Source organism: Synchiropus splendidus, chromosome 16, assembly GCF_027744825.2.
Source record: "Synchiropus splendidus isolate RoL2022-P1 chromosome 16, RoL_Sspl_1.0, whole genome shotgun sequence".
Lineage (NCBI taxonomy): Eukaryota > Metazoa > Chordata > Actinopteri > Syngnathiformes > Callionymidae > Synchiropus > Synchiropus splendidus.
Genome location: NC_071349.1, coordinates 7,972,231 through 7,999,546, shown reverse-complemented (window position 1 = coordinate 7,999,546; position 27,316 = coordinate 7,972,231). Strand labels below are relative to the sequence as shown.

Sequence of the window (27,316 nt, the reverse complement as noted above, 5' to 3'; positions counted from 1 at the left end):
CCAGAACCAGTAACCGGACTCAACAAACGGTGGGGTGTGTTACATGGTTCTCCTGGGTTGTGTTTGGGCTGGTGGTGAACCAGTCATTCACCATAGATTGGAAATCCATTTACTCCGCTCTCAGTGGGATCTGTGTTGTGTTTGCTCTAACCACTGGTGACTGAGTGGGTCTGGGTCACGCCAGTCGTCTGGAGGTCAATCCAAGCTTCCGTCTAAAGCTCATCCATGAAGGGCCGAGCCTCTGTGGAGCAAATACAGCTCAACATGAGAAGAAACATGACACGACGTCGCTGTGTTCTGGTGGGATATATGTTGATTTATTGCTGCTGCTGTGGTCCAGAAGATGCTGACCAAATTAAAGTGGTTCAGCTGGAGGACGCTGGTGAATACATTTAGGTTTTTTACTGGATTTGAAAATATGTTCTTGAATATTTTTTCCAAAGTTGTTGGTTCCTGACCCACGAAGGAGTTTGGTGTGGACAATTAAAGGGTTGTGTTGCTGGAGGGGAGAGCTGCAGCGCCGGAGGATGGAGCACTGGTTTGTTTATGTTTACGGGTTTATGAAAAGAATAAAAGTTTGTGGATGAAATACTTGTGAAAGTGTGTAGCAGTTCTGCGTTAACATACGTGTATCGACTGTTCCTGACTGTTGTTGACGCTTCACCTCATGTTTTTGTCAGTGTTTATCTGCCTCTCTGCAAGAATAAGTCCAAAAGCTCTGAGTCTATTTGAATGAAGTTCCCAGGACACGTTGATACCAAGACAAGGAACAGATGACGAAACTCTGACAGTGGAGATGAAGTCGCTCGGCGCCAGCGTTGGTTGATCCTGACTCACTTGAGTTGATACACGTCCACATACCTGAGTACCTGCAGTCTATGAGTGAATACATGGAGTTTTCAGTATGATATTTGGAGTTTCGGGGATCAATATCTGTATTTATTGTATAGCGGGCTCGGCTGCTCCAGAGGGAAATATGTGGGGTTAACATTCACAAGGCAGCAGCAGGTCTGTTGGACTCCCGGCACCTGAAGACATGGCCCTCCCTGTCACCACCGTGTCTGTCGGCTGGAGTGAACAGCAGAAGAGGTGCAGCACTGATGGATGAGGAGGACGAGGAGGTGGATGGAGACGAGCTACTGCAGCCAACATGTCGGGCCAAGCTCAACAAACAGTCGCCTCGCTACATCAGAGCAGCCACCCTTGTTCTGCTGTCATCCCCATCTGCTGTGCCCATTGATTGTAATTTATTATTCACATCGCTGAAACCACAGCAATGACACAAACACAACTGAACCACTCACTCTGGTGTCGCTTTCTTAGCTTCATCAGGGAGCCAGATGAAGCTCCAGATCCAGAAGCCCAACAGCTAGAAATAGCTAGAGTCTGAGTTGTTAACTCAACTATATATTTCAGAGCCTTTGCTTTCAACAGATTTTGATTTTATTTATTGAATTTGGGGGGGGTTTCTATTGCTGAGCCTTTGCTTTAAATATATGTTTTAAATGTATTTATTTTTTATTTTATTGTTTTTTTTCCTGTTGCTGAACATGAACTTGTAAATATAACTTGAGTTTTATTTGATCAGTTGAAAAAAAAAAATTACAAATCATATCAATATAAAATATTTTGGTTTACTCCAAAAATACTATACAGTCAAATAAGAATTTAGCTCATTGTAACAGCGAAGAGGAATAATTACACTTGTTGATATCCTCCCAGCGTTTGGACCTATTTTCCCTCTCTCCCACCACGGCGAGTCACTCTGTCAAGTGAATAAATAAACCTAGAAGAAAAACCGTCTCATTTCACAACTATGGATATTTAGGTATCATTCGTGGAACACCAACAAAAAGAATGGCATGTGAGGAGCGTCAGTCATTCATATATCTTTACTAACTTAACATAACTTAAGAGACAAACATAAACATTTTTAAATATGTTGTTACAATACAGTACAAAAATAAAAGCGGTGGCGCGCCTCCTCACACCAATCAGTCACTTGCTTTTGGACAGAACCGGGTCGGCTTTTGGATAAAAACACTGAAGTTGAAGTGAGTTGTTTGAAGACCGGAGCGTGAGCGAAGAAGAGCTGAAGCGTCCACTGATGCTGAGTGGCCTCTAGATGGTGTTGGAGTCCAGCGCAGACACAGGCAGGCTCTTCAACACTCCTTTTAGCAGTTGTGTGCAGCACCAGGTCGATGAGCAGAGAAGTCCGTGTGAGTCCAACAAGTCTTTTCGTTCAGAAAGTCTGTGCTCATGAGTCCCCACAATCTGTGTTCAATAGTCTCTACGGATCCACCCACACGGCAGCAGGTGCTAGGACTTATCCCCTTCGAGAACCTGAAACACAAGAGCGTGGCGTGAAGAGGCGGCGGCGGGAGTCGGGGTGAGAGTTCCGGCAGGGGCGATGCTTACCTACCTGGTTGCGAGCTTTATGGGATTTCTGCATCAGCACCCTCCACTGGTCGTACAGCTTCATGGACATGCTGCTGCAGCCGTAGGCGTGTTTCCGGACCCAGCCGAAGAACTGCTTCAGCTCCCGGCGCAGCGTGGAGTTGGAGTCGCCGCTGGACTTGGAGTCACAGGAGCCGGTCATCAGCCGCTCTGAGGGGGCGGGAGGGAGACACGTGACTTTTGAAGAGCGATGGAGGGGGACTCAAAGATCTCACCAAGTCGCCTCTGACCTTCTTAACTTCATCTCCTTCAGACTTAATTCATAATTTTGGTGAATATATTTTAAAACATTTTTTATTTCCCACACTTTCCATCATGTTTTAATATCATTTACAACAGCAGATATTGCGATGGAATATGTAAGGATGGTGCAAGGATCCAAAGAAAGGCTCTCATAAATATTTCCATTTTTAAGGCATTATAAATTTAGTAAAGAAACCAGGTATGACTGGAAGATTTGTTTTAAACTCAACTTTAAACTTAGATCATTAAAAACAAAACTCAAAATAAAAGAAAATAAAAACGCAAATCTGCCTTACAGTTACAGAGATTATGGCCAACTTTCTGAAATGTTTTGGACCTGTGTGGGACTCATTATTATTATTAGAATTATAATGATTATTAAGTATTATTATTAATAATAATAATAACATAATAATAACAAAATTCATAGAGCTTCAACTTTTCAACGCTTCTTCTGTCATCGTGTCCCACACAATGAGAATGATTTTTTTTTTTTTTTTTTTTTTGCACAGACTGAACCTCGATTTGGAAACAGAGTCATGTCATGTCAACCACCAGGAGAAGAATGTGGCAGCGGTGAACTTGCCACATGAATGGATCCTCACTTTGGCAAAACAATGTTGATGAGGATTCTATTTGAAACGACTCGTCCACCAGGAATCTGCTCGTGTAAATCCCTCAAACCGAATCTCGCTCGACTCAGAGATCAAAATTGTGAACTTGCTTGTGCCGTGGCTTTTTCCGTGTGCGAAGTGTGTGTGCGCATGCGCGTGCTCACCACTGTGTGGCGTCGACGCAGCCATGGGATGGCTCCACTCGCTCCAGATTCCAGCCTTCCTAGAGCCGAAGATGCCGACAGGATTACAGCGGACCTGAAACGCATCACAGTTTCACCTTTGACATCACGACACGCCGACCCAGCACCTACCTGCACGAAATACACGGTCCCCGGCCTCAGGCCCGCCAGCCTGCACGAGGTCTGGTTCCCGACGTCGTCCATCACCTACACGACGACCAACAAACACGGGAGAGCTGAGCACAGGAGGTCCGACCGCAAACACGCACATCACCGCTGTGTTTAGCTGCTTCATGATCCGCCTGTTTACACCGTATTTAAATGTACCTACACCTTCGGGGTAAAATCTGCCATCGATTATTCATGACTGCGACTCGCGGATACGCTTGCTCTCTCTCTCTCTGGCATCCGGTGTGTAAACACTTGTTCGGACTCGGGAGGAGCCGCCGTGCTAATGGAGTGACACGGGGCAGAAGTTAGTTCTTCACAAACATGTTGAAGACATTAACAGCTATCCTCCATTCCTCAGCATGACCTCATGATTAGGGCCCGAGCGGTGTACGGTTCCACCGGCGAGCTCCTAAAGCTCCTCGGATCGGACTCTCCCAGCACGTCTTCCCGCCGCGCAGATCTGTAATTCGCTTCTAATAAGCCGGGGATCTTCGCCGCGGCCCACGGGACCTGAGCCGGTGCTGGGAAGGCTCTCGCTCACTATTTTTTATTCATTAAAAGTGCGAGCGGAGGTAAACAGTGGCCGGGCCTCCTTCACGACCAAAGATTTATGAGTGCTGAAGGTTCCTCGAGTGGCCCGACCGGCGGAGGAGGCCTCAATCAGAGCAGATTAGAGGTCATTACCGCGTGGGGATGAGAACCAGCTGCTGGGCAGCGAGGGGCTTCGCGTCTTCATCCGGCTCTGGGCTTTACCTTCCAGTCCTGGCTGTCCTCCAGTCTGTAGCGGATCTGGTACTTGGCCTGGAACAGGTAGTCTTTGAGGGCTGGAGGAGCCTCCCAGCGGACGCTCAGCTGGTCCTCCAACTGACCCACGCGGCTCACGGTGACACCGGCGGGGGGGTCAGTGGTCACTGTGGAGAGAGAAGGCCGTGGTTGTCAAGATCAAGGTTCTGCTGCTGGAAACATGGAGGGAAATAGCCTCCACGAATGTCACCAGCTTTTGTTTTATAATTTAAACATCCAATTTTCCCTTTTTTTGAGTGAGTTTATACATTCATATTGTTTATTTTGAGACTACTGGAGACATTATTAGCATTTTCTTTACTGAAGCGTGTTCACCCAACCATCTTAATCTTCTCGTCTTCTGAATATTTCAGACATACTTTGTTTACAGTAAACAGGAAGTGACCAGCATAGCAACAGAAGCCACATCAGACGGCTCAGTGAGAAGAGAACCAGCTTCAGATCACGACCCTATGAGCAAGCCCAGTTAGCTCCATGTTCTGACACAGACAGAAAAGAACCAATATAAATCATAACTCAGCAAAATCATGCGCCAGGCTTTCGGAGAGATTATTCTCTCCTGTCGCACTCCAAACATCAGTTCTGATGGAGCCGTCCACAGAACCGTCACTGGAGAAAAATACCTTTGTATTTTCAGTCATTTGACAGAACGTAGCTTTTGGTTTAGCGTTGCATCAAGTTATGTTTCCTTTACAAACATGGCCGCCGGTTTGATAAAATGGAGCGATAACAAAAATGGCTACCTACCATCATAGGTCCAGTTCAGAAATATACAGTAGTGCCTTTGAAAGCAAGATAGAAACTCTGGCAAGTTACATTGCATTTTTTTGTAATGGCAAATCCTACAACAGTACTGTTTCCGCCTGTTCAAACAAGGCTAGTCTGATAACACCGACAGGTTTTCAACAACAGCAAGAGTTCGGGACCTTGGGGACAGTTCTTCCCAGCTGCTACCACTGATGTAAAATGCAGCCAGGTAGAAGAGTCTGACCTTCGGCGTGGCTCCGATGAAGTGATCGCAACTGAATCTCAAACATTTTAATGAGCGGAATTTAATTTATTACACCCATTAACAAGTTTATTTCCATCCTCAATCTCGGTGATTAACTTCTGGTGGACATGTGGGCCTGATTATCATTTTTGAGCCGTGATTGAAAAGCCCCGCTGCTCGGGGGCTTCTTCTCCATCTTAAGGTCACGTCTGTAATATCAACAAAGCAAGCTAAAATGGCGGCAGTAGCGCAACAACCGAGGGTTGTGTGGTGCTTCGTGAGAGCGGTTGTCTTCTTCATCTGACAACAATTACCTCCACAAACAAACACCGAGCTACGGAGCAATATTGTTACCATTATTTGCTTTGGACTTTAAAGATGGTTCCAGAGCAGAACTAGAGTTCTCTTCTTAATGCCATCCCTCGCTGATAAACAAACAGAGGATTCTGGGAAAGTCAAGATGGGACAGTGAAAAGAAGAGAAAGAAGAGTCTAGATATGACTCGCTTTTTAGGCTTTTTAGGCATCACTGAGTCCCACAGATTGATAGTAGCCCTACAGTGTTCCAAAAGGAGTCGCTCAGGGTCTTGACCAGGTTTAACTTTTTCTCAAAAGAGCAGAAATTAATCTAATCTAATACAGCAGTGAAGGCAGGATTAGAGTCCACAGCAGCCACTAGATGGAGCTCTGATCTATGCTGTGGGACTAATACCTCATTGACCATCATCATCTTTAAACGCAATAGTGCCACCTACTGAGGCAAGAAACTGAGAATGCCGCGTAATGTAGCTTTATCTGTAACACAGCTTCAAAACTCAAATAAATCTCTCAACTTCAGTCGAGGACAATTGTGTCTCCAAGCTCCATCCAATTCCATAAGATGGTAGTGATCACCTGTTCGTGTCTTTATGTCCTGTGTTTCTTTCCCCAAGAGCATCTTCAACAATTCAACAATACACGTAAACAAACCAAAACCTTGTCAAATGACATGAAACCATGATATGTATTTGTCATCGAAAAATCCAACCAGCAGCAGAACCAGGTGCATATTCATGAAATTCACTAAAGAAAAAAGAACAAAAATACACTTGATGCAAACTGTTGAGTAAATTGGAAAAACTGAACAACATTTGGAATAAAATAAATATCATAAAACCATGTCCAAATATCCTAGAATTTTTTTTTTTTATCTAAACGCAAAGAAGATATAAGTATAGTTTAAATGAAGGCATCACCATAAAACGTTCAAATACATTTTCAAAACTGCTTCAGGTGCTTTTATGAACAGTGTTTATTGTTGGGGGCGCCATCGCTTTCATTACCATTTTTTCCATGACTCCTCCATAGTTATTCACTATCACAGATTTGCAGTGAAGTCAATTCAGTGACACACTCCTGCCACCATACATGGCTCATGTATTAAAATTGAGCGTCTCGCGGCCCAATGGTATACATCAAAAAAACTTTTAGCGGCCCTCTAGGAGGTGCTCGGGGCCCAACCATGGGCCCCGGCCCTATGAGAACCTTAACCTTAACCTTAAGAACCTCTGCCCTAGTGAACACAGCAGGGAGGTCGTAGGCGATTCTTTGAGTGAACCTGCCTGCTTCCAGTGTGGAGCTGGTGTGGCTCTCCTCCAGACAATCTGTAGCGCTGGAAAGCTTCCCACTAAATGCCAAAGAAATGGCCTCCACTCATTGATCATGCTGAAATGCAGGAGGCTTTTCTTTTCTGGTCAGCTGAAACTTTTGCTTCAAAAATCTGTCTACATATCGCATTCGTGTGTGGATCTGTAGCTTCCACAAGTGAGATTACATAAGGTGAGGTAATCTGAGGTCACGCCATGGAGGGTAGCACATGTGATGTCATTTCCCAAAGACATGCACCACGACGTGTCTGGTCTGGCTCCATTGTTTGGAGGGTTCCCCCGGAACGCAGGAATGCATGTAGGTGTTCCGCCTCACCTACAGAGGCGATGACCGACCGTGTGACTCAGAGTGACGCACGCGTGGTTGCTGTGATTCACCATCTGCTGTGGAAACCGCGTGAGAGCAGGGAAACCTGAACGAAACGAGTCCAGAAGCCGCCTACACCCTGGCTGCCTCTATACTGTTACCAGGCACGACCCTGCCCTCGGGGTGTGTAAACAGGTGTGTGCATACGTTCGCCAGCAGAGACGGATTAGAGGATGATGGACGCCCGCTTCGTCTTCCACTCTGTTTACTTGTCCTCAGTCCCACCAGGTGGGAGCTTCAACCTAATCACCCAGTTGTTGTTCCTGGCCCAAGACTCGCCGAACACCTCCAGCAGCCACCGGGGGTCCGCCGGCGGCTCAGAGGCAGGATTAGTCAGCAGGATCAGGCTGGAACATTCCAAGAGGCTTTTTGGAAGTTTTTGTGTGGAGGGGCTGTTGGTTTAATCTGGTCTTATGGGGACCAATTCTTGCAAAACACCTCCTTATGAGGACATTTGGCTTAGTCAGGACCTTCAGACTGGTCCTAATATGGTTAAACCTCAATCTTAGGATTAAAACTTCAAAATAACTTTGTCATTACAATTGGGTTCCAGTTTGGTTCAGAATTCTGGTTAAGGTTAGCCATCTGTTTTGGATGGTTAGGTTTATATCTCTGTTCCCACTAGGACAGAGATATAAATGTGTGTATCCAAGTCCTGTGGGACAGAGTTAAAAGAGGACCAAGTCATCCAAATAAAGGGTGTTTCTGACGCGAGCACTTTCGAGAAAGCATTCCAACTAAACAAACAGTCCGGTGACTGAGAGGCCTTGGGCTCACCAGTAACCCGAGTGTTGATGAACGCGCTCGCTCTGTAGACGTGCGAGTGTAGACGGATGAAGACACTCTTCACTCACACCTTTCAGGGCCTTTAAAATTATTATCTCATTCCAGGTTTTGCTTTAGTCAGACAGCGAGTCGGGAACAGTTACTTCCTATTGAAAACCATGTGGCAGCAGTCAGTGAGAGAGAGAGAGAGAGAGAGAGACCATCCGGCTGCTCAGTCCTACCACAGCAGCTAAAACACACTCACTATTCAACCCACTGAAAAACTGAAGAACTGCGTTTGTTGTTGTAAATATGCACATCTTAACTTCATCATCTGACTTCACCTATTCATGTCATTTTAGAGTTATTGAGCTGAAGAATCCAGTTGTGATTTATGTTTATTTAACAGTGGAAAAATCTCAAATGTGAAGTTGGATATTGAGAATGTAACTTATCTCAGGGACACATGCTCAGTAACACCAGAGCGCTTTATATGTTGAGAAGCAAAGTCAAGGAGAAATAACAACACATGTAACCATCAGTTACATATAGTGTTATTTCTCATTACTTAGTTTTTATTTCTGCATTACTTTGTTCACTGGTCATCTGTCATTAGAACTGTGGTCTGTAAACAACGAAAACAGCAGCAGCAGCAGCCAAAAGGAGGAGGAACAACATCCAAGAAACACCACTCTGGCACGGAGTGGAAGCCTCGCAGCCAAGAGAAGGAGGGTGATAACAGCTAATAATTGTGGACGCTGTGCTTGACTGGATGTTTGACAGGGTGGCGGCCAGATAGAAACAAGCCCATTACAGCCACACTCGCACTTGTGCTCGTGATTACAGAAGGAGAGGTTCTGTTGTCCAGTGAGAGCCGGAGCTCCAGCCTGCGGGTCCCTCTGCATGAGCACAGAGAGAGGGATCCCACTTCCAACACGCTGTCATGTGAAGAATGCACAGCATCAGCGCCGCAGTTATGACTGCCTGCCAATATTCTGTTGCTCGCAGAGGTCAAAGGTGAGCGGCGTAAAGGAAACGACGGTAAATAAAGCCAGTCCTCCACGGTGGAGTCCAGCTGCTGACGATTACACTGTGCAGTGGACGCGAGTAAATACGGCCACCGTGACGCACCGTTTTGACCCGATTCATCTTTCAGCACAGTACACAACGCACCTCCATTCATTATTAACCTTTATAGTACATTAAAAAAACATTGTTATAAGTTGTCATAACATCTTCTGTGAAGCCTTATAAATGCGTTATGACATTTTTTATAATGCATTATAGATGAGAGCATAAAGTCAACTGTTCTGAACCGCTATGCTGCGACCTCACTCGTGTGTTCACTTCAAAGATTGTATTTTTTTAAATCTGCAAAATAACCTAAAAAGATATTTTTCAGGGAAATTTTCCGGAAATGTTGATAACAAGATGTATGTTAGGAAGTAATGTTAGTAATGCCTGATGCATGGATTTGGAAATACATCAGGAAATCATCAGAAGTAAAAGTTCATGTTTTCGGAAAGCATTATACTTCAATATTACACGTTTATTAATATCTTATTGTTGGAACTTGGCACCAAATCCAAAGCACTCGTGAGTGCAGGACTGATTTCACTCAAACCAAGCGTGATGTTTGTCATCTGATTGCTGAGAGGGACTTGAACCGCATGTGTTTTTAAACTGACAACAGCTTCACCAGTCCAGTTTCAGCAATATTTTCTTGTTTCCCAAAACAATACCTGGCCTGACGTCTGTTCCACAGCGTTGATAAAAACGTGTTTCAGTCAGTTTCAGCTTTCTGGGTCACAACCTTCTCAGTTGGAAACTATTGTCCTGTTTTTGTCCTGCAGCCGCAGAGACACGCGGATCTAAGGCGGGAGGGGGGGATCAAAGATCCTATCTCCGTGAACTCACCCACGTCTAGGATGTCCAGAGTGATGACATCAGAGGTGGCCCAGCCCAGCTGATTGGAGGCCTCCACCCAGATCTCATAGGGTGTGAAGAGGTGCAGGTCTCTGGTGATGCTGCAGGAGTACGGCTGCGTGTGAGTGTACACCTCGCACTCCTTCTCTTTGCCGTACCATCTGGAGAGGAGGGATAAAAACAATCCTCTCTTATTCACTTCTTGGATCCTTCTGTCCTCACATCTTGGAAACATGACGGAAAAGATTTATTTTCAATACAGAATGATTGTTACAATTAAAGTGAACAACATTGTTGCTCAGATTATTCTGAGATTAATATTCAGGGCGACTGTTTTTTTTAGAAAACAGCTGGACATAAGAGATGGCAGTGCTTCTACTGAGCCACCAGCACTGCAGCGCAGTGTCGCCACATGTGGCTCTGTGAAACACTTTCTGGCCACTTTTCTGCCATAACTATCCAGCACCATGTAGTCAGACTTATTTTTCGAAACTTTTGTGGGAAATTATATTTTTTACTTTATTATCAGCCAACATTTTTTCTCAGAATCTTTATTTTAATCCGTACTATTTTAGTTTAATACAGTCATTAGCACAGCATTGCTATGTAATTTTTATTCAAAATTTACTTCAATTGTTGTTTAAAACAACAACAAAACAAAGGACTATGAAAAATTCTGGTACACAAGCCGTTCACGAAACAAAACAGGAGAAATGCTATGAATGATTTTGAAAGCGCAAACTCAGCACGGGTTCTTTTGTTTTCATTGCCCTGTAATGCAGAGACATTATATTGCATCACTGCTGTCAAAGAAACACCCAGCTCTTGATTAAGTAAAGAGTTCCTGATGTTTTACTGCCTTCCTCAGGACTATGTTATAAGGAGTCTGTCGCGGTGATGAATCGGTTCCACCATGAATGCAGGAAGGAAAAGGTCACCTCCTAAATCAAAGTATTGATGAATGTTGCACTGCTATCTTGCAGCGCTGATATTTCCAGCCACAACTTTTTTAAGGCGCACAGAGCAGTTGTCTCTTCATCCATCACGGCTCCAGATCCCTGCTGCCGCTCGCATCAGCCAATAAGTCTGGACTGAAGTACGTGATACATACCTGAGTTTGTACTTCAGAGTATACTTTGTGCTGATGTTGGTCTCTCCTCTTCCTCCTGGCCTCCAGCTGCATGTTAGGTCTTTGGTGTTCCTGGACCAGCAGGTCAGATTGACCGGCTTCTCCGGCGGCACTGGGGGAGAGAAGACACGAGGGTTGGAGCAGAGCCTCTTACAGCAGGAGGGTCAGTGAAGGTACAAAGTTCTCTCCGGTCATTACTTCATCTCCAGAGTAATTCACCCCCAGTGATGTGTTCCTCCAAAAATGGTGATGTATTTTTTCACCCTCTTTCAAGTTGTCAGGGATTTGGTCAGACGTTGGGAGCCCCGCCAACATTCTCTCTCAGAACAGGCAGTCCTGAACACCACTGTCACACAGATTAGGATCTCTCCTCGTGCGTGATCAAGGTGCGATGGAGGAGCTCGGACACATCAAAGCGCAGCCAGGAGGCTGAGATCAGGATGCTGCCTTCATCGGTGCCACCAAACAACTCAACTCAAACCAACAGACTTAGTTTCTACGACATTTATTTAAACAATGACACAATGTTAATTCTGAAATGCATGGTTTATCTGGAACGTATTCAGATTATTTTGATGCAAAATAAGTGGAATATAAATTGTGAAACTAAACTTCAATGAAACACAATGAACTAAATTGAAATGCAAATCCAATCGTGGCTGAGTAGTTCATATCTTTTTGGCAATGTTTTTTCTCTTGAATAATTTTGAATTTATTGTAATCCAAAACTGACCCATTCACAGAAATGTTTACTCTAGTTTCATTCAATGCCTTTCACTCCATCCCAGACATTTCCACTCTTCGAATATTTTATGTTTTAAATTCATTGAACCATTAAAAATAAGTCGCTCTGTAATAATGTTGCTCTGTAAGTAAGTTAAGAGCACCACTCCTCACCATGCTAACAGCTAAGCAGCCGCTCTGAGCCTCGCACCGTGTTCTAATAATGTACAGTTTGTTTTCATTCAAAATATTCCATTCATGAGGTGCAGACCAGCAAATTTGTTCGCAATATTCACCGATGTTGACTTGTAATTTTGTGACAGTAGCTTCCCCAAATATTTGGACTGCATCAGTTAGCATGATGCTAGCAAGGCTAGAGTTTTCAGTGGCAGCCAAATTCATCTCAAATAGAAAAATACTTTTTTTTAAAGCAGTATCCACATTGCATTTGTCGAACGTGAGTATTTTCCCGACTGAATACTTGAGCCAGCTGTTTTGGTCTGCCGCCTGTGAACGCAACACGGAGAGTTCAGGTCCAGGGTTCACATTTCCACAGAGCTGCTGGGAACAAAAGAACGGCTGCCTGGCATGCTACTAACATGTCGCTGCTAGCAAATAATTATTACTTCACGATTGTATTAGGAGTGGGAACACGATCGCCTCGGTGAAAACCGCTTTTTCTTCAGCGATTTCTGAGTCAATAGCTGCAGGAGCTTCACAATGAGATCCAGTTAAAGCGCTAAGTGAAGCTCATGTTTACGACACATATTTGAGTGGAGGTGGATTTAGGGCTTGGTTTTTAGTGCTCAGGGTAGAATTGACAGTAAAAATAACTAACCTGGGACTCGTAAGAAGACTTGTGTGTTGATGCCGGTGCTCGTAAGAAGAAGTACAAACATGTGTGTGTGTGTGTCAGACCCGTGCCCTTGTGAGTGATAGTGCGAGTAATGGACCACACAGGAGCTCAGACCATCTCCCAGTCACACACACACACACACACACACTGGGGAGGCCTCTTACGGGCCTGCAGGCCGGAGCACTAAACATAAAATACAGCTCCAACCGTGTGGGGACACTTGACTATCTGCTCACTGCTTCCTTGTTGTTTCAGGACATTCCCACTTCCTTTCCACTCCTCTGAAAGTTCAGTGCACCCTTGGATTAAACTTGACCTTAGGTATCTGTACATGCCCCACTTGCTCTCAAAACAATCTGCGGCTGAAGAATCTCAGTCCCAGACGTCCGTCTCTTGAACCTCCATCTCCTGAAACCTTGTTTAACTCTTAGATTAAAGACTAGTTTTTGCAGATTAATCTACAAAAACACTCAACTCTTTTTCAGCTTCTAAACAGAAAAGCTGTGTCGGTTAATGGAGGATGCTGTTGCTGTCTTCCTCCTGCCTTCCACCTTTCCTCACCCTCTTCACCGCCTCTTCCCCACAACAACACCTCTACACACCAGAAGCAGAGACACCATGTTCCCACAGTGCAGAGAAGCACACTTGCGAGTCCCTCACAAATGCCTCACCAGGGAAAACTCATCACTCTTCTTTTGCTCACGAGTCAAACCTGGTCACCACAGATGTGGACAAGGTTGGTGATTTAAGCGACAAAAGGAAGTGAACTACATGTAAATCCAAGAAACTGTTGCGCTACAGGATGGGAGCAGGGGTCTGAACACATTTGAATGTGTTTCAAGCAACACGTTTCAGGCTACATTTGTTGCATCAAACGGTACGGTTGAAAAACCTACGGAGATAAGTCGCAGCATTTCATCCAATCCAGCGTCAGTGAGCATGAGCCAACTTACTTCCAACGTAGAGGCATGAGCCAGCCAGGATGTGGCCCTTGTGATTGTGACACATCAGGTTGTCCCCTGACTTCTGCCGAGAGGCGTTGAGTCCCACCAGTGTCACGCTCATGTTGGTTGGACTCAGAACCCGGTATAAGGAACCAGAAAGCTGCTGCCCGTTCAGTGTCCAGAAGAGGGCGCTGGCATGGACCCCATGCTCCGGATGCACCCAGCAGCTGGCAGTCAGGTTCGACCCCATACGCAGGACTGGGTCTTGTGGGTAGATAATGGCAACATCTGAAGGGAGACAAATAAGAGGATCATGTCAGATTCAGTGGACTCCCACATAAACATTAACCTCGGAGTGCTATAGCTGGGTTACAAAATGTTCATGCTCAACTTTACACCTGTTACAATGAAGGTTGTGGGATTAAAAATGGCTGCCAACCCTGAATGAGGGGCCAAAATCACTCCTCCTTAAAATCATTGGAGGCTAGCTTTAGCTTCATGCATCTCTGTGCCTGACCAATGGGGTCCACTTTAAACTAACATTCAATTCAGTCTTGGCGCTGTATTTTTTTACACAAACATTTTTGACACATGAAATGACTTGGCGGGCAGGATGTGGCCCACGGGCCTTGAGTTGGAGTCAAGCGTTGGAGGGAGTCTCCTGAGTCTGGAAGGGAACGGTCCCCCAGAAGCCACCAAACATCACAGCAGGAAGAACAACCGCTGGCATGCAGCTGGGAAACGTTTAGAAGCCACCGCCACAACTTCATCCTTGGTGAGCAAGAACCAAAGGAACAAGTGTGGCTGGTGCTTGTTAACATCCCTCACAGGTGGGATTGACATCTGCTTTGAATCAGGCGGGTTCCACTTTTGATGAGTGAAATCCTAAACTTGAAGCGTAACCGCTGTTGATTGGGACAGACACGATGGTTCGGGGGCTGGCTCCCCTCCACCAGTCACAGCCGCCCAGGCGAAAAAGCTCTCCTCGAGGAGCAAAAGAAATGTTTTTAAATAGGAAAAACACAGACTTTACACTATACAATCTAACCCAAGCAAATATTCCTGAAATAAAGGCAAAGCTACTGCTTTGTGCTCTTGTTTCGGACGATTCTAAACACTCAAATTCCACGGTGTTTTACAACACAAAGTCCAGTTTGGGCCAAGAAGACATATAAAGTTTGTGGGAATATGAACAGCATAAAAAATAATTATCCGTTCTTCTACAACCACTGAAAATTCCCACATTTTATGTTTTATTTCTCTGCGATTTGACAACCGCAGCCAGTGGCGAAGCACCGTTCATTATTACAGTGAATAAAAGAGTAATGAGCAATTAGGCGCGGTAATAAACAGCAGGGCGGCTTATGATCAAGGCCCGTTGTCTTCTCTAAGCCTACTAAACTGCAGTCTCTTTTATTAGGCCCTTTCTAACAGGATGAATAACAGGAGATCCACGGCGAGCAGCTCCTCTGTGCCAGTGAGCTCACCATAAAAACTAATCCAGCCACTTAACATGAGGGAGGGGGGAGCGGACATAACTCTGATTTATTTATGTTGCTGTGCATCAAGACGCCGCTGAACATTCCCCCGGAATTCCAAATGATGTCACTGTTTTGATGCGGCGTGTAAGGCTTCCTCACTTCCCATGTGTTAAAGGAATTACGGGCGGACTTGTTGAAATGGAGCCTCCCGGGACGAGAAGTGGCTCTGCGGGGATACAATCGAGATACTTCACCAGGAACCCATCAATTACAGGAGCCGTCAGCCCAAAGTGAGGTTCGGCGTGGACACTGCAGGAGCCATCCAGTGGGTCAGAGGTCACACATGCGCGGGTGAATTTAATATGTACTTTTAATAAGAGTAATGTGAGGAAAAAAATATACAATGTAAACATAAAAAACAGGAATTATTGAAAATTTCCAGCATGAATTTAAGGATATTTGTGAGACTAAAAACAAAAAAAGACATCAGTAACAAGAAAGAATTGAGGCTCTGAAGAGGATTCTGAGTCTCGAGTCTGGGCTTGCTTAGCCGAGGGGAGGCCGCGTACTTCGGAGCGGGCCCACCAAGGAATGGAAAGTTTGGGTGCTGGGACTGAAGAGGAGGATGTGATCTGAGATGTGATCTGACCAGCCACCTGGGGCTCTTCTAACACCACAAACCCTAATTCAGAGGGAAGGGATGGACATTTATAACAGGATAGCTCATCCTGGACGCTGGCCGTCCACTTCCAACACCGATCAACACAGTAACTCCTCCATCACAGGGTGGAAGAGCTTCAGTTCAGCTGCAAATCAAATTCAAACACTAAATCCTTTGATCGAATTCGCACGTTTGTTGTGCTAATGTGAAACGCTTCTTTGCTCTATCTAATCTAAATCGTACCTCAAAGTAAAACTCCACCAGCTCGATCTAAAAATATTCACTTTCATCTTCACTGTTTCTTGTTAATTTTTTCAGTGATAGTAATATATTCTGTTATTAAAGGTAAAACACATTCATTCGGACCATTTCAAGCTTCACACGTATCGACTCCATCAGGCTGCAGCCAACTCTCCCACTGAAAGTGAATCCCGTGGTGAGCAACGTTTAGAGGACCCAACACATATTATACACAATAAAGACACAGCAGCACATGACCCGACCAAGCAGACGTAGATTTGTCATCTGTTTGTCTTCCTTCACTTCAGGTTCATCTGTGCTGAGTAACCTACACCACAACTTTGGGACCAGAATAAGGATGTGAGCAATGGCATGGAGTGAGTGTGTGAGTGTGTGTGCACCGCTTTGTCACCAGCTGCAAGTGACAAGGATCACAAGGGTGTTTTATATGAAGAGTAGAGCATCAGTATTTGTGTGTGTGTTGTACAGACGCACACGAAGACACGCCACGTCGTCCTAAATGGATGCACTAAGAAGCTGCTCAGTGAGGTCAAATTGTTTTTTGCCTTTCAAGAAACAGAAATGGCTCAACGTGAGACGAACCTATGAGTAGTTTGAGCCAGTCATAAGTGACAATGACACAACAGTAATCGTTGGACGCATGGGATGAGAGGAGGGCCGTCATTTGGAAATAAAAGAAAAAATAAAGAAGGTAAGGTAAACATGGAATTATAACTGAAATATGTTTAAATGGAAATTTAAAAAAAAAACTCCTGTCTTGGTTCCTACATCATTTCTGATATACGCAGGATAAATATTGCAAGTTTTCAGCCCAGATACTTTAAGATGTACTTTGTTGTCTGGCTTTATTAATAATAATGTAAAAGTAGGATGTACAAGTTAAGCCATGTTGATGTCTCTCCTCCTGTAGTTGGACCAGCTGGGGTCACCAAGCATGGCAAAAGTGTGATTGTTTGGATGAGAAATAGAGCATTACGGAACAAAAAAAAAATCCAAGTATCAGGATAAGACTATGAAAAAAGGTGTTCCCTTAAAGGAGGTGAGAATATACACCTATTAACCGCCATTTATTTTAATGACTAAACAGTGATGTTATTATTATTATTATTATTATTATTATTATTAATGAATTAAGTAAGTAATCGTACAGTGTCATATAGTGGCCCGGACATATGAGGTAATATTCAAAATATTTCGCTGAACACTGACCTCACATCTACGGAAAAAACTAGCTGCTTTGTTAAAACCAGGTTATTGTCACTTGTCACATTTTAAATCCCCTGCTCAGGAACAGGATCTGGACCGTCTCTTGAATGACTAGTTTACTCTGAAATTCTATTTAAAAAATAATAATAAAAACTTGACTTGCTGCCTTGTAACTCAAGAGTTCAGTCGGGATCCGAGCTCCAGTTGCTTCTCCTGCTGCTAGTTACTTTCCACGATATGAAGCATAAATCGTGGTTTTACGAGAAGATAGTTCAGTGACAGCGAGGTTCTGAAGGATCCCTGCGGGACCCGCACACGACCCCACTCCCCGGGCTCCGACTTACGCGTGGACAAGGAGAGCACCCCGGGACGGAGCAGCAGCGGCAGCAGCAACAGGCACCAGTCCACCGCAGCTTTCATTTTCCTCACTCTTCCTGTCGCGATCCCGCGTCCTCGTGTTGTAGTGGGGCGATCCTGGACAGCGTTCCACGCAGGGAGGAAAAACAGCAAAAACAGCCGCGTGTTTTGGACCGACAAGTGCGAGGAAGTCGAGCAGCTCTCGGAGGAAACTCTGACGGCAAGTCCTTCTGCTTGTGAAGACCTCAGCCCTCGTCCCGTCCTGCTTCCTTCCCTCTGTCTTCTTATTGCTTCCTGCAGCCAAAATCATACACAAGTTGATAGTTCTAAGCCCCTCCTCTCCCTCTTCCCACACAGTCGTTTCCCCCTCGCCTTGCCTTCCCCTTTTCAGCCTCTCCCCCTTCAGTGATGGGGGAGTCAGAGGACTTTCGCTCAGACACTTTCCACGCCTCAGGTCGTCGCTCGACAATGTGAGCATGGGAGGCTCGCTCCATCTCATGCTGCCAAAAATAAAACGTCTTTCTAGTCTGAGGCAGTGGAGGACTGTTCTCCTTGTCATCAGGAAACTCTTTTGTTTCCACGTCATTGCTCGGATAAGTCACACACTGGATCAAACCCTGGAGTTTTCCATTCAAACACCACCACGATTATAATAAGTGTATAAGACATAATAAAAAGATTTGGGACATTGCATTTTAAAATCAGAAAATCAATATTGATCATAATAATATTTTCATATTGAAACACCTCCATACATCTCAAACAAACAAACTAAAAGTGTGAAACCTGTTTTTGAAAATTTTCCATCAACTAAACTCAAAATTTTAAGACAATTTTTTCGACATATGAAAAAGTGCTGTTTCTCTCAAATCCAGCTCACATATCTGACAACATCTATGCCCAGACAACACAGTCTGTCACAGGTGTGGAATATGTGATCTGGCTATATATGTGAGGCTGTTTATACACTTGTTATTACACAAGTGTCACAAAGAAGGAATTACAAAACAGATAAGAGCAATATTCCCAGAGTTGAGCTCTTGTTTTCTTTATCATGCACTACTAACTAGTAGTAACTAGTAACACAGACACAATATCACTTAAAAGTGTAACAATAACATGGTATTAAAGATCACTGCCATTGTTCTGTATTCGGCCTTTGTGTGTTGTTACCTTAATAAATCAGAATAACACAATGAATTTTTCATGTAGGTTTGTTTGGGTTTAAAGACCCCAGTCATGCGACCTTAAACAGAACAAAACAGGACTTGATAAAACGCGATCAAATACCGGTAATAAATCAATTTTCAAGTGACAAAATGTGGATTTACAAACGTCTGGAGTTTCTCTCTGTCATTTCCTGCCGTTGGCCTCTTCTTCACATCTCCTGTGCGTCTCCTATGGAAGTCCAGTGACGCAGCTGCCACCTGCTGTCCAATTGAGCTCATTGCATGGTGACTATTACAAATACAAAATGCGTAGAGTGGGGCAATAATATTGGGTAACGAAATACTGCATCAATAGAAGTCGCAAGATGGTTTTATTCGTGGTATTAGCTCTTTATCAGAGCTGACTGACTGAAATATCTATTTAGTTAGATGTACATTTTTACCTAGAGGGAGCATTTTAAAAGACATTTCATTGTTCATGTAGCATAACTTTAACGTTATGCTTATCCCAAAGCCGTTTATTTTCGGGGACACACGATGTGTGATGCACGATGTTTTTGATCCATGGAAACCAAGGGTGATGGAGGGAGTGACCACCTACATGGCGACGGTGAGTAACGTTGACTAATGTTGGTCAAAGACGTGTTGGTCCTGGTTCTGTCTCCTTCCTGGACCAGCTCTGAGTCAGCAGACAGATCCTAACAACCATGGTGACCTCCGGTTCCTCAGGGCTGGCGCCCACTCCGTCACCCATCAGAGAGTAGTGTTGTTCCACCGGCACTTCCCGCTCCAGTCTTCAGTCAGTGTCCAGAAAGTGTGACTGTCGGCACATCCGTGCCAAGAGACTGTTTCAGAGGAGTTGATTCATGAATGGTGCGGTTCTGTGTCGGCTTGTGTTTAGAGACAACTGTCTTCTTTGTGTGCGTCCACTCAAGACTTAGAGTCTCAAGTGCGTTTATTCACATCCTCTTCCAGCCGTGTCATTGTGTGATTCATATACAGCCAAAGACTCTGGTTTCCTCCCTCCTTCATTGAGTGCGTGAATAATCTTTCATCACTGATCGTTCGGTCATCTCCTTAAAACTCTGAATTCCGATAACCTGCTGTGACTTGACTTGATTTTCCATCTTCAGCTCTTGATGTCACACGGGTCGCCCCAACATCCCCCACTCCCATATTGTAGTTCAACAGTGAGAAATCATTCCTCTAGGAGCCAGGAGAAGGACAACAATCACCACACCTGCTTGGCGGATGGAAAGATCAACATTAAGAAAACACAAACAGCAAAAACAAATGAAACTAGTGACCCATGGCAAAACATCTCGAGCATGACAAACTCAGTGGGTTTGTCATGCCTGGTGTTAACATACCCTCAGACCTGACCTCACCATGGAGAAGCCTGGTCGGGAATCCCGAATGCTCCGTCTAATCTCCACCAGAACAGGCCCTCATGTGGGTTCACCAGGTTTCTAACTAACGCCTCCTCACAAAGTCCCCACAGTTTATACCAACCAGATGGTGTTGGTGGCCTCTGCAGGTGTGGGGCGTCTCATCGCTGGACCCGATGAAGCAGTTCAGCCAGTGGCTGGAGGACCGATGATGTCAGCATACATCTGCAGCTCTGGAGCCACGACAGAAGATCTGGGTCTTGTTGTAAACGCACTGGCACACACCTGACAGACAGGTATTTCCTGGAACTGTAACAGAACCTCCCTCTAGATGCAGCTGAAATCCCCCCTGAAATGGAATCCCAAGACAACAAACACGCTTGGCTCCCAGAGGACGCTCCTCATCACCTCCACCTGTTCTTCCTGCATCGCTGCTTTTGCCATCCGTTGCATGTTCACGTAACTCACAGATGAGGAGGATCAGGGTGAAATCCTGTGGTTCTCAAACAGCAGACCCTGAAGGTAAAGTTCTCAGGATGAGTTGAAGTTTACTCTCATAAAAAGATCACACTTGTATGATTCGTTCATTTTGTTTCTCTATTTATATGGATACATTTTTCAGCATTAGAAACACCATGATTATTAGAAGTCAAACTCAAGGGAGAAAGGACAGCAATCACCTCACCTTCTTGGCAGATGGAGAAATCAACATTAAGAAAAGACAAACAGCAAAAAGTAATGAAAGTTAAAATCCCATGACCAAACGTCTCAAGCTGTTTTGATTTTTTCTCTGCCCAAAACCAGCACCAGATGAAGGATGGTTAGAAACATGTTGTGTTAGGTCTTCGCAGCTCAGCAACACCCCAGTCACTTCAGAGTTTTGTGAAGCTCTAAAGGCATTGTCTCGATTTAGATCAGTTAAGGACTTCTATCTATGGAATCCCTTTCCTGCCAGAAAGAAATGTCCTTCTTTATTATTATTGAATTAAATTATAATGTAAAGGAATAAAATATGAGCAGATATTTTGAGAAAGATTTGCATTCAGCAGCTGCTGGAGGGTAGGAAAAACAAACTAGTGAAACAACCATAGAAACGTAACCATTTGTGTTCCATGAATGCAGCATCATTTTGTGTACATCTTGATACTGCAACAGACTGCACTGAAGTGTGTTATTGTGGATGGTTAGCTCGTGTCTGAATAAAAGAAAGACGAAGAAACAAAGATCTATTTTGGAAGTCTGCTGCCTGCTTCTTTCATTCACCATTGGAATGGCTCGGTTACAATACTGCAAGGTATACAGTACCTTGATATGTTGATCATGTGACACTAGCACTTTTCATTCATCCTTCAATGTGAGTTTTGGTCCACAATGTAAGGAATGTACTAAAAAATAGAAGCTCCTCATGAGCCTGCGTCGACTGACAGAGCTCCTAACACTCTAACTAAAACAAGCCACTTAAATTGGTCTTTGTTTTGTTGATCTTTAGGGTCTATAGTGAAGTAATGCGCAACAATAGTCCGAGATACAAACTCAAAAGAAGTTAAATGAACACGGAAAGAAGTCACCTAGGTATCCAAAGCCGTAGTAGTGTTTCAGGGTGGAAAGGTCCATTTGACCTCCACATGCTACATTTATGTCAGTAACTAATGCTGAGGCCTTTTGAGCAGTAGAGCGCCCTCCTCCTGCGGTGATAGGATTTACATGGGCTCAAAAAAAAAAAAGGAGCAGAGCAGTTTATGACTTGATCGCCTTCATATTTTTGATAAACCTTTGCCTTTAAAGCAATGAGCAGAGGTCATGGCCTCAGATTTGCTTGTCACCAAATCCTCTCTCAGTTAAACCGATGCTAGTGTGGACCGTAGTGTTTCCCTTCTGAGCTGAATCTCTCACTTCTGCTCTGGATTTGGGATCATCTGCGGGTGGATGATGGATATCACAATATATAACAAGGATCAATATTTATTGTGCTGCGGGTTTATCCAGACCTCTTTCGGCCTGAGTTCAGTTCCATGCTGTTTATATATCACTTGCTGAGTGTTTACTTCATTGATACACTGCAGGACTCTGGAAGCCAGACGTAAATCATGCTCCAGATTAAGACGGTAGAAAAGTCTGCTGCTACTGAGGCGGATATTTGAGGAGGAGGAGGGGGAGTGGAGGAGAGACAGGGGAACAAAGTAATCAAGCAGAATCAGGATGTTTCCTCCAGAAAACCCACGGGCCTCGGCCCGCTCTTGCAACCCCTGCTGATTGGAGGGACAGGCCTGTTTGAAGAGGAGGTCAAGCCTGTCACTACCTTGTTAAGCTGTGTCCAGAGGAATGAAGCAATTCTTAGCTTTGTTTCAGAGCAAGACACTGGTGTTTATGTTGTGTGAAGATGATGTTTCCTGTACTAGCAGAGGAGGTAGGTGGAGAAACCAGAGGGAGATTTAAGAAGCAGCCATCGACCCCCTCCTCACATAGTTTTCTAAAGCCTGGATCGCAGCGCTGGCATTCGCTCCAATAATGCATGACAGATGTACATCAACCAAGCTCTCCCTCTCCCTCCTCATCTGACTGTCTGCTCCTCTCTCGTCCTCCTCTCATATGGAGCCAATGTGTTGATGTTGGTGGGCATCACGCATGAAGGCACACACTGATTTAAAAAACGGAGAGAGAGAGGATTAGTTTCCTGTGAGGAGACCTTTAATGTTGGTGGCAAAATAATTACATCCACAGAAAGCAGTTAAGAGGAGTTAAAAGGGCTTCTTTCTGTTAAATAACCTGTTGGTCTGAAGAGCGGGACAAACAAGTAGAGCAAATTCCCAAAGGCTTCTCACTGTGTATTAGCTCACAGAACTCCAGCACCAGAGCCAAACTCAGCTCCACCCTGGAGATCCGTTTCTTCCTTTAATGCGCTTATCATACAGTGGGAAAACAACCACTTAAAGTGTCTTAAAGAACCTATGAACGCAGTGTGAACAAGCATGTTATTATTATTCCGACTCACAACATGATGACTCAACATTAATCATTAATAGCAATGGACCTTCCTTGAATGAAAAAGACAGGGATATGTTTGTTATGGTAAATGGATTTTCACTTACAAATAACAAAAAAACTGAATCTGATTTTTAAACTTTTATGTCTTACCACCTGGTGAACTGGAAAGTGCAAACAACATGATCAGAAAATATATTGCCCTCTGAATAAGAACAATACCGAGGTAAAAATGTGGATCTGAGACAGATAAAAGAACTCTGTTTAAACTCCGTTTAAAGAAATATCAGACACAGAAACTTCAAGACTGGAGGAGACTCCAGAACTCAGGAGCAGCTGAACAACAAACAAGCAAGACACACAGGAGGATATACAGCAAAGGAACATGGGAATAAGAGGCAGAAATGAATGTTCTTTAATCTCCTGCTCTAAAATGTATGTCCAAATGATGCTCTCAGTTTAGCAGCTCTATATAAGGAACATGTACATCATGTTAATGTCAATGGCAGAGGGGAGACTGGAACAAACTTCCAGTCCTACAGAATAACGTAAAAGTTTTAAGACTGACGTTGTTTGCTTCAAGATGCCGCTGGGTCAAAAACTTTAACATCCACTCCGAACTCATGTCTGGGCGTAATTGAAAACATGAAATTGTTTATTTGGACCGCATCCTGAGTTTCACTTAAGGCGTGTAGTTGAGAATTGAAACTAAGTAAAGGAAATATGGAGGACTTGAATAAAACAGTGCAATTCAAGCAGTGAAGTCATTTTATTTTTCATCCTAAGCAGCTTATTTCTCGTAATGAATACACATAAGAGCTACTATAAACAGTGGGAGCGGGAGCTTAGGCATCTGTAAGAGACTAGAAGCAGAGCCACTGTTGCTCCTCAGGAAGTCATGTAGGAATCTACACCTTTAATGTATCTTCCGCGTGTTCATTTACTCGTGAGAATGACTACCAAAAACCCGCAACTTAAAATCCAAAAGAATTTATTCCCTGACAGAGGAGTCTAATTACCCTAACAGAGCTCTGGGTCCACAACTACGCCTGACTTAGCCTTAGCTCCAGTGGTGTAGAGTGACAAAGACTATCCCTGACCCTAACCCTTTTATGACACATTTCAGTTCATCTTGGGGTGTAGTCTCCACCGATTGGTCCTGGTCTCTTGGGGTCCCCGTTGCCATGGTGCCACATTCCTGATCTGGTTTCGACACCCCTTGGTTTGGAGCGACGATGATGAATCCTCTTGTTGTTGCCCATTTCCTGGCCTTTTTTGGGTGGGAAGCTGTAAACAGATAATCCAGTCCCCTCCTCTGATTGGCTTGCTTCTGCTGGTGGACTGGCTGGTCCCATCTCTGCCTGGCTCTGCCTGGATCCATAATTCCTCCTCCTGACCCATCACTGTGCCAGAGGTTCCTTGTCTTCCACATTCCTTCACTTGGGGGAAGGTAGATGTTTGTCCCCACAAACTCAGATCAGGCTGTTTGGGCCAGTTCTGGGTTAGATGTTTCCTGGGTTCCTCAATGGTCCTCATACCCGGTGGTTCCTGCCTTTCATGACTCACTCTTCCATCCAGGCATCTTTCCCACACTATCCTTATCATACACACACCTCTCATACTGGATCAAACTGAAGTTACCTTACCCATTATCACTGCGTCTGTTGGATTCAATCTTTCATTAGACAAAGCATTTATTCAATAGCAGATTCACTTGATACATATACTCATAAGTAAAATATCATGATTCCCACAGTCACTAGGTTTGACACTCCATCAGGGAGTTCCAGAGGAAAAGCAATATGAACCCAGGACCAGATGGATGCTGCCACCGTGATGATTTCGCTGCACGCTTGGCCGACACCAAAATACGTTTCAGTCCAACAGCATGTATCCATTTCTGCCCCAATGTGTTTTTATTTAATTCCAGAGGACAAAACATATTTGCATTGGTTGCTTGTGATTTGCACAACCGTCATCATCTCCAGCGTTTGTCTTAGAAGGCTCGTGTGGAGACAACATCTGGACAAAAGCTCCGAAATAAAGCTCCAAAAATATTACTCGCTTTGCTCTTTGGAGGAGAATTATTTGGTCGAGGTGATGACTGATGTCATATCAGGATTATCAGCATCAAAATTCATCATCATGATCAGTATATATATATATATATATATATATATATATATATATATATATATATATATATATATATATATATATATATATATATATATATATATATATATATATATATATATATATATATATATATATATATATATATATATATATACTTGCACCTAAATAATTTTAACTTTTTTCTTGAGTCCACAGATGACAACAACAAATTTCAAACTGCGAACATTGTGCAATTCTTCCTACATGAAACTAGAAAGGTTGAATATAACCCGCTGCCTGGTATAATTCGACTCCACCGCCCCTCTGTGGTCAGGTTATTTTTGTGTCACTAACCGACCAGCAGGGAGCAGCACCTCCACAGCGCATCACACACGGTGTCACAGTTCAACCCCAAACTCAGCGTGAGTCACTGTCGAGGCCCTGACGCGGAGGTTCTGCTTTCGACGACGAGATAACGTGAAATATTATATAAAACGTGAAATATTCTCTTCATATACTACTGTTTTCGTGACACAATATTTGCCATTTCAACACTTTTATTTGTAGTTGATGTGATGTGACGACTGCATTTGGATCATTTACTTGGATTGTGGAGGTCTTTTGAATTTACCTCAAATGTATTTTAAGAAATAACAATATTAGTTAACAGTAGTGACACAAGTAAAATTAGATTTATGATAAAACAATTAGATTTATTACAGTATCCACAGCCCTCTTCTATGTTGTCATAAAGTACCGTGGTCTGCAATCAAGTCGTAAAAATTCAATGCAGTACAGTGGCGAAACAAAGAGAGACACAATCATTCCTGAAGATCTGCCACACCTCAATTCCACTTCAGACCTCAAGCATCATCACATGTGAATCAGAGGATGGAGTTACGGGAAACAGCTGTATCTGACAGTAAAAATGTCCAGGGTCAAAGCTGCTATTGTTCACTCAGACGAGATTCGCTATCATTTCCCCACAGTGTGGGACGCATGATATCTGGATGAATTACTGTTGTATGCGTGGACATGAAAACTGAAAACGCTGCTTCCTGTTTTCCGTAGAGTTTCTGTAGAGTTCCATAGAGAATTGTGTACTTAATTCAGACTGGGGGGCCTTCAATTGTGTTCAACTGTGACGGTCCAGCATTCCATGTGGTAGGAGTGAAGTTAGCAAGGGCTTCATTTCCAATCTTCTTTCTTCTCCTTCTCCTGTCTCTCCACATTGCCCCTTGTGGGCACCATGGATGGGTGGTGGTGCATGTCCCGGCCACTCCTGCTGTCTTGAGCAAGCACACCCCGGGCCTCCTGGCAAGGGCGGTGCCACACTACCATCCGAATATATTTGGATATGAGTTTCATTCTCTCTTAAGTCTGAACACTTTCTTTTCTTCAATGTTCAAAAAGTAAAGGAATATTTCAGTGGTGACAGATGTTTTTCAAAACATTTGATGTCAAGACCAGCAGTCAACATAATAAAAGTGTGGTCAAATTCATGTTTACATTTCTGTTTTTTTTTTCTTCAGATTATTCAGCTTTCTTTGTACATTTCTTTAAAACAAGGGCAAAATGACTTATGAATAAATATTGATGACTTATAAACAGGGAATAAGAGTTTAAAGAGAATATGGACTGTGAGTTTGACATGTTTTTACAAACCTCTGTTTCTCCTGAGCATCAGCATGACGACTGGGTCCCTACTAAACCATTATTGGACTCTAAGGAGGAACAAAGAGTTGAACGCAAACAGAAATCATGTGAGTCATGCTCGCGCCGCTGTAGTGACACGAGAATCTCAGCCGTAAAGATAGCAAGGATGTGACGCTGCAACTTTTATGATGCTGTTGTCCTGCCACAGTTCTCAATAACA

The 27,316-nt window shown here is 43.9% G+C and overlaps 1 protein-coding gene across 2 annotated transcripts; it reads right to left on the bottom strand.

Annotated features, from left to right (window-relative positions):
- Positions 1-1,685: 1,685 nt before the first annotated feature.
- Positions 1,686-18,084, bottom strand: crlf1a (cytokine receptor-like factor 1a). Of its 2 annotated transcripts, none has more exons than XM_053845418.1 (9): positions 17,771-18,084; positions 13,827-14,105; positions 11,277-11,406; positions 10,157-10,326; positions 4,421-4,578; positions 3,629-3,703; positions 3,479-3,572; positions 2,419-2,607; positions 1,686-2,343 (listed from the first exon to the last, which is right to left on the bottom strand). In XM_053845418.1, the coding sequence occupies exons 1-9, from the start codon at positions 17,844-17,846 to the stop codon at positions 2,327-2,329; spliced, it is 1,188 nt and encodes a 395-aa protein (XP_053701393.1). In that variant the 5' UTR covers positions 17,847-18,084; the 3' UTR covers positions 1,686-2,326. The 2 variants fall into 2 exon arrangements, with proteins under 2 accessions (XP_053701393.1, XP_053701392.1); XM_053845417.1 differs by having other exon boundaries at positions 2,423-2,607.
- Positions 18,085-27,316: the final 9,232 nt, after the last annotated feature.